We start from the raw sequence: 15,841 nt of genomic DNA on the forward strand, positions 1-15,841 counted from the left end.
AACCATGGTATGTGAATGGTGCAAAAGTCAAAATGATGCATTAAAAAAAACCGGAGAGAGTACATAATAATAAAATATTAATATATAGATATAGATGTAGACATGAATATAGATATCGATTACAAACTACATAAAGACTATACCAAGATAACAATTTTTGTATGGAGCAATTATAAGTATAGATATGAATTGTGTCACCCCTAAATACATCCCCTATTTAGGTCAATAAATGCAACAACATTATAAGATTTTTTTCATGTGTATGTCACTTTTTAAGTATGTATGTGTTAGATATGAATATGGGTTCTAAAGTATATGGTTGAAGATTGACTGGAGATATAACTGTTCAAAGAATTGCCAACAAATTGATTTGCCAAGTGTTAAAATTGCTCAATTGCTAATCATCGCCCGCGAATCTCCACATAAAGCCCACAAAATTAGAGTGAATTGTCACTTTTGCCCTCAAAGTAAAAAACACAATTTCTTCTCTCAATTCTCTACTTCCACTTTCTCTCTCTAAAAAACTTTCCGAGCGATGTCGAGGCGGCCCGGCAAGGAAGTGGCGGCACATGCGGCGGGTGGACAGCGGTTTTCCGGCGAGAAGGTATTTTTTATTAATTTTGTGTTTAAAAATTAAAAAAAAAAAAGGTCGGAGGCGGTGGCGGCGCCTAGGCCAGACGCCACCACCACGGCGGCGGCGTCTAGCCCAGACGCCACTACCACGGCGGCGGCGCCTAGGCCAGACGCCGTGACGGTGGCGGTGGCGTCTGGCCCAGGCGCCAGAACCACGGCACCGACGTCTGGCCTAGGCGCCGCCGCCGTGGTAGTGGCGTCTGGGCTAGACGCCGCCGCCACCGTCACGGCGTCTGGCCTAGGCGCCGCCGCCTTTTTATTTTTTTTATTTAATTTTTTTTTGGTTTTAAATTTGAAATTTAATTTTCGAAAATAATTATTTTTTTTTTGAATTTTTTTTTAAATTTGTTTTTCTTTTTTTTAATTTTATGTTCTTGTTTATTGTTCTTGTTTTTTTTTTTTTTGAATTAGTTTTTTTACTTAAAAAAAATTTTATGTTCCCTTTTTTTTGTTATAAATTTTTTTTAAAATTTTGATGTTCTTCTTTTTTTAAGTTTTTATAATTTTATATTTTTCACTTTGTTTTTTCCAATTTGTTTTTTTTGGGTAATTTTTTTTTTTTGCTTTGTTTTTTCCAATTTTTTATTTATTTATTTATTAGGTTATTAATTTTTTTATTTTTAGGTTGTTAATATTTTGTAATGTTTTTAATTTATTTTCCATCATATGTATATTGTTTTATTTATTTATTTTAATTACTTTTTTTATGTTTATATTACATGTTTATATTGCATATTACATGTGTTGTTATTTTGTGTTAGGCATCGTATTTTCGTTCTGGGGCTGGGAAGAGTATGGACATTATGAGAAGTACGATGAACTCAATGGAGAGCTCGGGGCCCAGACACGTTAGATCCCGTGGTATTTCGGCCTCGGCTCGTAGAGAACGGGTGCACTATTCTGAGGATGATGAAGATGATGATGGTGATGAGGAGGAGGAGGAGGAGGATGCAGATGAGGATGTGGACGATCAGAGTGGACCATATGATGATTACGGTCCATTCAGTCAGAGGCTTGATGATGTGTATGAGACGCGTAGGGTAGACGTGCGTAAGGGTAGAGATGGTAGATTTGTTAGTAGATCTGGCACATCATCTGCGTCCACTGTGTCTGCGGTTAGCAGAAAACGGTCGAGGGCCGTTAATGATTCTTGGGTGGTGAGGGGCGAGGTGGCTGGGGGACCTATAGACGGGAGTGTGATTCCTAGCTTTCTAGGACACATCGCTACCCGTATTTGGGAGGACCAAGAGCGGGCTTTGGATAGCGGCATTTTGAAATGCCAAACCCGGGAGAGGACTTGTAACTTCTTGTGTAGTTGGGCTGAGGCTTGGCCGGAGGAGAGCGAGATGGTCGGCCGATTGAGGGCCACTAGAGTGAGCCACCTTCCTGCCACCATGCATGAGAGGATTGACTCGACGCTGATCACGGCTTTCGTTGAGCGATGGCAGCCGGACACGAACTCTTTCCACCTTCCGTTCGGTGAGATGACGATCATGTTGCATGACGTCGAGGCCATCCTTGGGATTCCCGTAGAGGGAAACCGAGCATCTGTTGTCACAGATGCGGATCAGGCAGATTTATTGGCGGAGCTGTTGGCGGTGGATAGGGCTGCGCTGTACACAGCGGCACTTGGTGTGTGGGATCACGGCGGTGTTAAGATCGCAGCAGTTTTGCAGCGATGTTTGCACCCCACTTCACGTAGGACGCAGGACACACAGCTGGCTGCATATGTTTTTCTTCTTCTCGGGTGTACCTTGTTTCCGGATAAGAGCGGAAACAAGCTCAGGCCACGCGACATAGTTGACGCGTGTGAGCCCGACAGAGTAGGCCAGTTTTCTTGGGGGTCGGCTACATTAGCGTACATGTATCGCCAGTTAGGATTCTCGAGCCGGGCTGATGCGGCAGGTATCACTGGATGTATGACGTTGTTACAGACGTGGATATACGAGTATTTCCCGGCGTTTCGACCACACCGCGACCCGGTTCCTATTGGGGATGGCCAGCCACGTGCCTGTGCGTGGAGTCCGCGTGTCGAGAAGAAGTCCATTGACCGCCTGCGATCGATACGGTTATTGCTTGACAGGATGTCCCCATTAGAGGTAAAGTGTTTAAATTATTTCTACTTTTATAGTTTGATGTGTTTATTGTATGAATCTTACTAATTTTAAAAAATGTGCAGGTGAACTGGATGCCTTTCGGCCAGAACCCTAGTAATAGGGTACCCAGGACCCTCTACACGGGACTGATTCAGTATCGTGAGATCGTAGAGGCGTACATGCCGCAGCGCTGTCTTCGCCAGCTTGGATATGTCCAAGTTGTTCCTCCTCCACCAGCATGGCCCAGTAAGGCCGTCCGATCTGCGTCGTTGAAGGAGTACGTCGTCCAATGGCCGGCAAGCATGATTGGCACGTGGGAGCAGTTTCCGATGGTTGCCCGCATATGGATTGAGCAGTTGCAGCGGCCGCCAACTGGGGTGGCTGCCATGTGTGACCAGCACTACATGGAGTGGTACAACCGGCACTCGCACCCGAGGTTGATCAGAGACGTCCACCACGGCGACGACGCCGATGATGATGATGTGCCACCGCCCACTGCCGTGGATGCGGTACGTCTCATAAAACATTTGTAGTTGTGTTTTTTTTTCATATAATATGTCTCATAATACGTCGTTATTGAATTTTATGTGTTTTGTTATGTGTAGTGGATGGGAAAGATGACGCAGTTGGGACACAGACTTTTTGAGGAGAGGGACAACATGACGACTGCAACAGGCAGAGCTGTTATTGATGAACTGGAACGGGCCCTTGAGCAGTGGCAGTGGGCGTCACAGAGAGATTATTGATATGTCGGCAGTGCATTTATAAAACATTTTCCTAGTTGTTTGTAAAAGTTAACATTATCTGTTCTTATAATTATTATTTTAAGTTCTTAGAATTTGACATTATATTTTTAGTTTTTATAACTTTTATTTTAAGTTGTAATTAGTGGGCATACGAAAACTAAATACAGGTTCACATTTAAATGGGAAAACTAAATACGAAAATTAGAATCCGAAAATTAAATAAATGGGAAAAACATAGCAATAGCAATATTAGGTCACATAGAAAAGGCAACTAGATTGTTCCACTGCTGCACCCGGTCATGATATAACGCATCCCAGCCCTCTACGCTTGCTGTACGAATGGTGTACCACGTTGGTATAATCGGTGGGACCGGAAACACATCAGCCACAACCCGAAATCCACAGTTACCATCTGCAACCACATCATTCCACCCGTCCAGGAACGGCATCATGATGTTAGGGATCCTGTCTTTATATGGAAAATGTTCAATGTCCATTCTGCCTGTTGCACACATCAAAAAACACAATTAACAAGTTAGCAGAAAACTAAACAAACACTCTAAAAAGTAAATTAAACTAAAGTACCGTACCGGTGCCGGGCATATTCACCGACGAAGATGTTTGACTACCACTTGATGACTATACATCGTGCCATGTCGCCGTCTGGAGTCCTCGAGAGAGTTCTTGATGCCGTTCCTCTGAGTATCAATAGCCTTGTTTATTCTCTCGAACAGTGTATCCAGAGCAGAGGTGGAAGAATCAATCCAGTCCTTCAGAGCTCTATGAGCGCTCTCAACTCTACATGTAGTAGTGTTTCCAAAATGAAGAACTTGGTTTGTCCAATATTTGACAAACTTTTCCCTCTGAGGCACCCACTGCTGCATCACATAGTCTACGATTGCCGGGCACCATTGGTATGCATCCTTGAAGTTATCCAAGGCTCGGTCGTACTCTGCCTCCGTGGTAGCTTGCAGGATCTTCCGCCACTTACCATTTACCAATCTCTCTGCTGAATCTAAGTTCTTGTTGAAAAGGTTGTAGGCTTTGACTTTCACGCATTTGTTGATGTGCCATGTGCACAGTAAATGGCTCGACTCCGGAAACAGCTCCGCTATAGGGGCAAAGAGACCTCCCTCACAATCGCTGACGATGGCCGATGGCTGAACACTTGGGCCGATGTAATTTCTCAACTTCTCCAACACCCAACGGTAACTCGCAACCGTCTCATCCTTCATAACTGCATAACCAATCAAAAAGTTCTGGTTCGTTGGAGTCATCCCAACCATCTCAACCAGTGGAAACTTATACTTGTTTGTCTTGTACGTTGAATCGATCAGAATCACAGATGGCCAAGACGAAATCATATCAGCACAATCAGGATGCACAAGGAACAAATGAGTCACCTCCGATGTGTCTTCATCAGATTCAAACCAGTACAGGTAACCACGTGCTTGTGCCTGGTGTAGAAGCTGCTGTATAGGGTTCCTTCCCTCTGACCGTTCAAACCTCAATTTATGTCTGACGTTGTAGATGTGTCTTCGGTTTGGCTGGTCTTCAGGAAATTTCTCCAACACAGATGCTAATATTTTAGCAGGCTTCACTTGAGCATCACTCATTTCTTTTACAATTAGTTTCGCAGCAGGACTTAGGCCACTTAACTGTCGATGACCCACTTCATATGCGATCATCTCATGGTTGTGATACCCCCATTTACCGTAACTCTTCACTTCCCAACCGTCACCCCTTTGCTGTTGTCGAACCTTTACTCTGAACTGACACCCACAACCTTTCCGCTTTGTATCAAACCGAATCGCTTGACTGAAATCTCGTTCCTCCCTTTTGCGATAACGGTCGCATCTCAAAATGCGATCCATTCTACCATCCCGTTGAGATTTATGAGTTGCTACTACTAAACAAAAACCTGATCTAATTGCAACCTGTTTCGCCCAATCAACCGCTTGTTGAGCATCTTCGAACAGACCATCGTGTACAAAAATCCCACTATAATCATTTCCGTCTCCACCATAATCCTGCAACAATAACATATAAATATAATCACATAAGAGTAGATTAAATTAATACATTTGACACAACATTAGCACAAAAGCAAAAACAATAATAAATTATAAACAACAAACAAAGAAATAAACAAAAAGTATTCAAAAAAAAAAAAAAAAACAAAACACAAAAATAAAAAACATAAACAAAACTTTAGATTAAATAAATAAAAATAAACCAAAAAAAAAAAAACAAAAAAAAAACATAAAACGAAAAAAATTGTAAAAAAAAAAAATAAAAAATAAATAAATTAAAAACAAAAACAAATTAAAACAATTAAAAACAAAACAAAAAAAAAAAACAAAAAAAAAAAGAAAAAAATTGTAACACAAAAAAAAAAAATAAACAAATTTTAAATTAAATTAAAAAAAAAAAAAAAAAAAATAGTGGTGGCGCCTAGCCAGGACGCCGCCACCGTGGCGGTGGCGTCTAGCCAGGACGCCGCCACCGTGGCGGTAGCGCCTGGCCAGGACGCCGCCACCGTGGCGGCGGCGTCTTGGCCAGACGCCACGGCCACGGTGGCGGCGTCCTGGCCAGGCGCCAGAGTTACGGTGGCGGCGTCCTGGCTAGGCGCCACCACTACGGTCACGGCGTCCCGGCAGGACGCCAGCCGCCAATTCGTGGTTTTAGATGGCATCGTACCTCCTTTTCCGGCGTCAACGGCGTCTCTCCGGTGCATCTACCCGACGTTGAGGGCTCTTCGGTTTCACTCGGCGATCCAGTCCTGCTCCACATTTTTTATGAGTGAAAAATTTTATTTTCGGTAAAAATTAAAACAAGGGCAATAATGTCAACATTTTTAAAAAATGTGGGCTTTATGTAGAAAAACGCGGGCGATGTTTAACAAATCCCTAAAATTGGTTGCCTATCTCAAAATTTTCGACACATATGCATCGGTTTCAGAATCTGATGAGCAAATTCACGTTTCATACATGCTTACCACACATTTCTAAAAGCACAATACATGCAACTAACCTTTTATTGTAACCAGTGTGTACGTGGCCCGAGTAATGTATCAGGTTTTACTTTGAATGTCAATAAATATTATTTGAGCTATAAAATATATATAAACTATAAATTTTAAAAGAAATTGAAGAATAACAACTAATGAAACTAAATAGTTGTTAAGTTGATGTTTTATACTCCCTCCGTTTTTAAATACTTGCTCCATTTCACCATGCGCGAAGTTTTAGAATAAATTGGAGAAAGTAATAAAATATGGAGGTAGTGGAGTAGGTGGAAGAATAAAAAATTGTAAAAAATAAAAGTAGTGGAGAGAATTAGAGGATTGAGAATATGAAATTAATATAATATGACGTGTTGAATCCACTAAGTGAAAAAATGAATTAAATATTGTAAAAGCTTTCCAAATAAGGAAATAGAGCAAGTATTTAAAATTGGCCGAAAAAGGAAAGTGGAGCAAATATTTTAAAACGAAGGGAGTACAAAGTATTTAGTATATTTTAATTAAAATAAAATATAATGAAAAGGTAGCAAAGATTATAAGAAAATTATTATGGAGTAATTCATATTTTAATTATGTTCACCAAAAAAAATAAAAAAACTAATTTATCAGCATTGAGTTCAAACCTTGTGATAAACATTTTTTGTCATTTACATGAGAAAGGAGTTACGGTGAGGTGTCGTATTTCTAATACATGTGAAGGGTGTCACATTCCGTTTTAAAAGCACTTTGGGTTTTTCTAAGCTATGCCCCCTAAGTTATTGAAAATCTAAATTGTACCCATGCCTTTTCAAAGTTATAAGTTGTGCCCTCCACTTCACGATATTTTATTAACAATACCCTTTGACAGCCATATCTGTTAACAAAAGTTAAGTTATTTTATCGACAATGGTGTCGTGGCGTTATTTATTTGACACGTGTCCCATTCTAATTGGTTTAACACTTAAAAAAAAATTTAAAAATCAGAAAATAAAATAATAAAAAAAGTTATTGTTAACGTTAAAGGTTACTGTTAATAAAAATTAGAGAGGTTGGGGGCACAGCTTAGATGTTTGAAAAAGCATGGGCATATCTTAGAAAACGAAGAAGTTTGGGGGCATAACTTAGAAAAATCCAAGCACTTTTTAATAGATACTTCGTATTAAAGTATTGATTGATGGTATGAAATGAGAAATAAGTGCTTTCTCAAAAAAATAATAAAAAAAATAAAAAGTAATGAAGGAGAGTCACACGTGGCACATAAACAAAGTAATTCCACACTTAAAAATAATGTGTTACCAACTATACCCTTAAAATTGTGTATAAAAAAAAACTTGGGCAAATATGTATGTATATCTATGATCATTAATTGTCTTTATACTTCTTGGAGCGCAGTGATTGGTTATTGTTTTTATTATTCTCTTTGTTTTTACAAGTAGTTGTAGTTTTCTTATTTCTTTTTTTTAAAAAAAAAAACCATTAAAAAAATTCAAAACTTTGAATTTAGTGTCCTCTCTTTAATTAATTAGGTCCCTTGCTTCCTTCAAAAATAAAAAAAAACTTAAAAAAAAAGCTCATTTGCAATCCCTCCACCCACCGTTACCCTTTCTGTCTCTAAATTACCAAGAAATAGTTTATTTGAAATTTCTATCAAAATAATTCAATCACGATTAACCCATTTCTCTTCTGATTGAATTGCCTACAACGAGGCGCCATTGAAGCCAACTGATTTAGGCTTGAGTGTCGATGTTTGTCACGATTCTATGCACGTATATGTCAGACATGAATATGAGTTCTAAACTATGACCGAAGATTTGACTAGAGATATAACTGTTTACAGAAGCACCAACAAATTAGTCTGCCAAATATAAAAATTTGGTGCCTCTCAAAGTCCGCGGCACGGATTTTTTACGAAACTGAGCCCTATTAGCAAACTATTTTCGAATATAGACGCGTGGCCAAACTATTTACGGAATTGAGCTTCTGAGGTAAACGCTGCCTTGGTCAGCGTTTTACCTCTGTTATTATTTTTTTTAAAATTTCTTATTTAGTGAAATACAAATTTTTTTTAAAAAAATATGGAAATACATAAAAACGCTGCCTCAGTCAGCGTTTTTGTCTCAGGCTGTAACAGCCCTTAAAACGCTGACTGAGGCAGCGTTTCATTAATACTAGAAAACCGCTGCCTCAGTCAGCGGTTTTGCCTGGTATATTTTTCGCGCACTCACTCTTCCTCAAAACTAAAAACTCAAACTCACTCTTCCTCACGCAATAGCCTATCTTTCTCAAAGCTCTGCCGTCGCCGCCGCCGCCTGCTGCCTGCCGCCGTCGCCGCCGCCTATTGCCTGCTGCTGCCGCGCCTCTCCTCTTCTTTATAATCACATTGTTAGTACTTCTCACTTATTTGTTTTTAAAATTTAAAAACCTAGGTTAGTTTGATAATTATGTACTACATTGTTTTAATTTGATAATGTTGTTGTTTATTCTAAGTTAGTTTGATGTAAATTGAAAATTATGTTGATAATTCTAAGTTGGTTTGTTGTAATTTGATAATTGTCTAGTATAAAAGCCCTAAATTGATGTTAGTTTAGTAAGAAAGTTTATGATGAAATTGTGAAAATGTTTGATAAAATTGTTGAAAATGTTGATGAAATTGTTGATAATGTTGATGAAATTGTTGTTTTAGTTTGATAAAGTAGCCTACATTGTTGTTTAATTACGAAAATTTTGTTATGTAGAATATGTTGGTTGTTATAGTGTGAATATGTTCGTTGTGTACTTTGTTGTGGTTGTAATGTGAATTGGAACAATGTTGGTTAATTATGTTTATAGTGTGAATATCTTGGTTGTTTTTGTGCGAATTGGTGGAGATTGCATGCAATTAAGATGTGTTTTTGGTTGTTGTACAGAATATGGCTGCACAAAACGCAGCTTTGTTATGCCGATGGGGGGGGGGGTGAATTTGTGTCTGATGGACCGAATGTCCAGTATAGTGGTGGAAATATGGAACCATTGCCACTTGGACCGGACATGACTTTCAACGATCTGATGAACGAGGTTCATAGAATTATTGGCTTAAACCCAATGAATGTACAACTTAACATTCAAATGAGGTTTGAGACTAATAATGCGGTTCAAGTGTTACCTTGTTCTAACGATAGACATTTGAAAGCTTTGAGGAGCGCTGTTTTAATGAGGGATTATCCACATGAGATATATGTAGAAATAGTGTCTACGTGTACGCAACAAAGTACTCGACCAGATCAACAAGCTACCTATTTTTCCGGTTACACAGAGTCCTTCCGAATGCCTTCACAAGACATTCCATCAACTGAATATGGGATGGGGTCCTTCAGCAGACTGCTTCATGACGATCGGTTCCAGATGCCGTTGAGTTCACATATAGCTTCACTTGTATATGGTGGAACATCTACGACAATGTTTGGCCAATCTGGGCCTTCGACATCGAACACAATTATATCTTCTCCCATGCAACTCCAAAGTTATTCACCTACGCAGCATGATGATCATACATCACCGTCTCAACCATTGGTGAATCATCTTGAAAATCTACAACATATGGTGAATAACGAGTGATGTAGTAGAATAGTACGGTGATTGTATTTCTACATTTCAAATGATTGTAACAGTTGGATTTTTAGATTGAAGTATGAGATTTGAAATTCTGTATTTTGTTATCGCTTATATGTAATTTTTACTTTTTAATTGTTGGATTATAACTGTTTATGAACAGATACCATGGACACCCGAGATAGGACACCCGGACCTACCGACCCTTCTGTCCTTACACTACAGGACACACATCGTAGCGTTGACATTTGGAGTCAGTCGGTTGATCCGGCGGGCATACTGACATGCAGGCACTACACTGTCGCGTTCCTTGGCGATTGGGTTATCGATCCCCGCATTCTGCCTTTCGTGGAGTACGCTGGCTTCATGGGTATACATCGGATGGCGTTCAGAGAGGTCGACCCAGCGCTTGTTACTGCGCTTGTGGAGAGATGGAGGCTGGAGACGCACTCCTTCCATCTACCTGTTGGGGAGGCGACCGTGACGTTGCGAGACGTGGCGATACTCACACGGCTTCCCATTCATGAGAGTCCGGTGTCTGGATCTGCGTTGGCCGATCCCCCCGGTTATGTAGCTCAGGTTCTCGGGGTTCAGCCATGACCGGACGATATCAGGGGCGGCGGATTGAGGACCGGCTGGATACGCGACACTTTTCGTGTGTTGCCTGATGGTGCTGATGAGGCCACTATTGCGAGACATGCTCGAGCGTACCTTTTTCTGCTTATCTCGGGTGTGTTGTTCGGTGGCAAGAGTGGCAGCCATTTACAGATCATTTACCTGCAGCTGGTAGACCACGACTGGGAGCATATTCATGGCTACAGCTGGGGCAGTGCTTGTCTGGCGATGTTGTATCGCCATCTGTGTAGAGAATCCCGCCGGGGTTCTCGTGAGATCAGCGGACCGTTATTTTTGCTTCAGGTAACCTACCTATCTGTTAACAATTTAATTCGGAAAGTTCTTACTTAGTTTACAATTAACCTAGTTTTGTGTGTTTGATGTCCAGTATTGGTCTTGGGAGCACATCCATGTAGGCAGGCCAGGTAGGCCTGCTATACATCGTCAGGGGCAGCAGGATCAGGATCAGCAGTATGAGCGGTACATTCCTCCACCACGGCCTTCCGCTGACGAGGCGTACGCTTGCAGATGGGCGGTCCCCAAGCTGACATATGCGCATGCGGCGAGGGGCCTGCCGTACTACCGAGACGCCCTTGATCGACTGACCGAGGATCAGGTGAAATCTTTAATTTGTTTATGAAATTGTTATTTATTATGTATACTCTTAACATATTTAATATGCACTAACCTGTTTATTATGTTACTTTTTATGTGTTATCGCAGATGACATGGGACCCGTATGAAGCTGATTTAGTTGTTGCCATGCCTCCACATCTGTTAGATCATCAGGCGCAGTGGCGTTCTAGGGTCCCCCTGATCTGTTTTGAGGTCGTCGAGGGTCACCTACCAGATCGAGTCATGCGACAGTTTGGACTACGACAGACTGTCCCCCAGCAGTGTGACACTAGTGCCCGGCTGCACCGCATTGACCGTCGGGGAAAGAGCGACAGGAACTGGCGGACGGAGCATGCCCAGTACATTGACTTGTGGCATCGACGGTTGGAGTTCGTCGTCACTGGTGACCCCATCCACGGCGTTATGGATCCATACGATCCATACATGGAGTGGTACATGCGGATTACACGGCGTTTCATCAACCCCAGCTACACACCGCCATCCGCACATTACCATCCATCCTTTGACGTGATCAGGGGATATGTAAGTGTATTTGATTAACTTATTTTTATCAATTTTAAATTTGTATATCATTCAACTAACTCATCCTTAATTACTGCAGGCGTTGGATATGACGGCGATGGTTGACGCACTGTCGGACGTCCTTCCAGGCATACCTGAGCCGCCCGGAGCACAGGTCGAGCGGGTGCGAGATATGGGCATGGCTACCTTGCAGAGATATGGTCACTCCTATCTCGTCCACCCCAGGGACGATCATGGCGGCCACTCTAGTCACTCACAGTTCGAGGCTGGCCAGAGTAGCTGTGGGGGTGATCCTTCGTCATTCACGAGCGCAGAGGAGTACGACATTCGCAGTTCCGCGCCCCTACGTCATCCTGATGACCCATCTTCCAGCCAGCTGACTCCGCCAGTACGCCCGAACCCATTTACCACGGTCCGTCACTACAGCCGTCGTCAAAGGCCGAGAGTGGACATACAGGATAGAGAGCCGTTACACCAAATTGATGAGTCAGAATAGGATAGAATTATCTGATTTCTTTGCTGTAATGACCTTCTCTAGTTTGTTGTATATAACACTTACATTACATTATTATTTGAATAATTATTTGAATGAATTTATGTCTTGTTTGAATTTCAAATTCCTTATTTGTCCACGTTTGACTCATTTCGTTCAAAATAAATTGTGGATGTGGAGGTGGTGGATGTGGAGGAGGATGGGTGGTGGAGGTGGTGGATGTGGAGGAGAAGGGTGGTGGAGTTGGAGGATGTGGAGGAGAAGGGTGGTGGAGGTGTTGGAGGATATGGAGGAGGAGGGTGATGGTGGTGGTGGATGTGGAGGAGGAGGGTGTTGGTGGATGTGGAGGAGGAGGAGGAGGGTGATGGTGGTGGTGGATGTGGAGGATGGTGGTGGTGGATGTGGAGGAGGAGGGAGGTGGATGTGGAGGAGGAGGGAGGTGGATGTGGAGGAGGAGGGTGGTGGATGTGGTGGATTTGGAGGAGGAGGGTGGTGGAGGAGGGTGGTGGTGGTGGTGGATGTGGAGGAGGAGGGTGGTGGAGGTGGAGGAGGAGGGTGGTGGTGGTGGTGCATGTGGAGGAGGAGGGTGGTGGAGGATGTGGAGGAGGAGGGTGTTGGTGGATGTGGAGAGGGTGGTGGATGTGGAAGGGGGCTGCACTGGCTGTTGTTGGGGGCCTGCTGTTGCTGCCTTCAGCCAGCAGATAAAACGCTGACTGAGGCAGCGTTTTATGCTTAGGTGTAAAACGCTGACTCAGTCAACGTTTTTCTCTGTTATGGATACAAGAAAAACGCTGACTGAGTCAGCGTTTTACTGTATTTCCAATTTATTTTTTTAAAAATTTGTATTTCACATAATACGAAATTTTATAAAAAAAAATAATAACCAAAGGTAAAATGCTGACCGAGGCAGCGTTTTATAAACATTCACCACACATTCCTAAGAGCACAAAAACATGCATGCAACTAACTTTTGTAGTATGTAAAATTATAAATTTGAAAAATAATTAATGATGTGGAGTGTCACAAAATTTTATTATTATTTATTTTTTTTATAAAATCTGTTAAATATATATACTAGTATGTATAAATACATATGTAAGTAATCCATAGAAAATTAAGAATGAGTCCAATAATTTTTTTATAGGAATATGGATTGTGGCATTCCTAAATACAATCTCTAGTCCAACAAATGCAAAATCATTACTCCTTTTGTTTCTGTAAAGTGTTTTGCATGTACTTTTTACTTGACCTACTTTGACTAATGTTTGTAATTTATACATAAAATAAAATTTTTTGTTGTAGGTATTTGTTGAAATTGTCTCAATAAATTCACTACTCCCTCTGTCCCAGAATAATTGAAGTGTTGGGCTTTTTTTATTTTTTATTTTTTTTTCTGTTTGTATATTAACTTTGACTATAGTTTTTTTTTATTAACATATATATATTAACTATATTTTTTTACCATAAAATGTTCTTAGATAGATATTGATATAAAGTTTCATAATTTCATAAAATAATATAAAAAAAAGTTTCATATATTACTTTTTCTATATTTTTCATTAATATTTACTAATCAATAACATAATACTAAAGGCGAATCTGATATGACATTTGTCATGTTTTGATTAAAAAAATCCCGCCACTTTTACTTTCCTTTTTTTAACAATATTTATGAACATTATTTTATAATATCCTATAATATTTAACTTTCAAATTGACAACTATATATAAAGTATATTCTATATGCATTCAATCAATGAAAATATTTTGACATATAATATTTTATAATAGGTATTTTTCTATATCAAACAAACATATATTACATATAAGGTAATATAAGGAATATTGGAATAATGTAAAACTCCAGTTTTCCATAGTTATATCATTCTACATCATATATTTTTTTTCCTTTGAAAGATTTTTTGCTCCAACCGGGATTGTTACATTTCCTTTTATTTATTATTTATATTTTTTTTAGAATTATTGATTTATTTATAAAAATAACACTACAATTCAATAACTATAAAATAAAAATTTAAAAACCTTGATTATTAATTGTCACAAAAAAATATTCAATTAAATTTGTATAAAACATTATACCGTCAAAGTATGCTATAAAATATTGTGTCAGTCAAAACATGCCAACAAAATAGGGATATATGGGGTACATAAGTACATTTCACGGGTTATAATTAACATAACATTTTAATCTTATATAAAACCCTATAATCATTAAATATTGCTTCTTTTTTTTTAAATAACTTTTGATATCAATATAATATAAAATTCAATGGAAAAGAAAATCAAGTATTGTTTCAATTAAAATATTGATTTTTATTATTTTTAATTATTGTTAAATTAACATTATAATTTATAAATATGCTAAGTAAAAACCGTGCATTGCACGGGACTTAAACTAGTATAAAAATAAAGTCAAACTAGTTGTTTCAGTTATTATGGGACAAAGGGAGTATTAATTTTTTATTGTTATAATTTATACAAATACGTACTTATTATAATAAAAAATTATTAGTTAAAAATTTGTATCAGCATATTTTTCTAGTCCGGAGAAGTAGAGCACTTTAAAAATAAAATAAAAATAGGAGCGAGTATATGATTTTTTATGTGTTTGTCATAATTCGGTGCATGTATGTGTCAAACATGAATACGAGTCCTAAAGTATGACTGGACATTGACTTAAAATATAAGTATTTTCAAAATTACCAACAAATTGATTGCCAAACGTAAAAGTTAATTGCCTATCTCAAATTATTCAACACGATAGTTGCACAAATCTAGTAGCACAAAGCATACAACTAACCACACATTAGACCACTAAACTGAATCTTTCCCATCATCATTAACATAATCTTTCTTTTAGATTTATAGAATCTGGTGAAGGAAGAATATAAATTTAGAAATAATTTACGATGGAAAGACAAAAAACGTAGTACTAGTTACTAGGAAATAAAGGGGGAAAATGCTTAAAAACAAAGGAAGGTTTGGGATAGTTTTCAAATTGAAAATGACAACAGTAAAAGGGATTGATAAAAGGAAATATAAAAAAAGTAAAGAAAAGAAATGCAATATGGAGGGGAGAGGGGAAAGGTTTAGACTAATGAAGACCATCTTTTCTTTCTTTCTCTTTCATACATTCATTCAATTCAACCAATTATTACTTTATTTTTTGTCATTCTAATTTTAATTTTTTAATAATACTATACACAAATACAACTATACAAGTAGGAAGGACTTTAAAGAGAATTGTCACCGCCTATGGAGCCCCATACGAATCAAGCTGAATTCGAATCCCATCCATGCCTTAAATTCTTAATTACCGGGGTAAAAAATTAGCCTATAATAACCCGACTTAATCCAATTCAAAATTTAATTTGTATGGACACAATAATATAGCACGTCCCACATCCAAAGTAATTCGATCTAATTCGGACAAATAACCATAACCGACACTCATAACTCTTAAGATACAAACCCTGACCTTAGCACA

The 15,841-nt window shown here is 39.2% G+C and overlaps 1 protein-coding gene across 1 annotated transcript; it reads left to right on the forward strand.

The window, feature by feature from the left end:
• Positions 1-509: 509 nt before the first annotated feature.
• Positions 510-3,577, forward strand: LOC110708240 (protein MAIN-LIKE 1-like). Its single transcript, XM_021886324.1, has 4 exons — positions 510-604; positions 1,395-2,732; positions 2,813-3,238; positions 3,335-3,577. The coding sequence occupies exons 1-4, from the start codon at positions 536-538 to the stop codon at positions 3,473-3,475; spliced, it is 1,974 nt and encodes a 657-aa protein (XP_021742016.1). The 5' UTR covers positions 510-535; the 3' UTR covers positions 3,476-3,577.
• The last annotated feature ends 12,264 nt before the right edge of the window (positions 3,578-15,841 follow it).

Source organism: Chenopodium quinoa, unplaced genomic scaffold (genome assembly GCF_001683475.1).
Source record: "Chenopodium quinoa cultivar QQ74 unplaced genomic scaffold, ASM168347v1, whole genome shotgun sequence".
Classification (NCBI taxonomy): domain Eukaryota; kingdom Viridiplantae; phylum Streptophyta; class Magnoliopsida; order Caryophyllales; family Amaranthaceae; genus Chenopodium; species Chenopodium quinoa.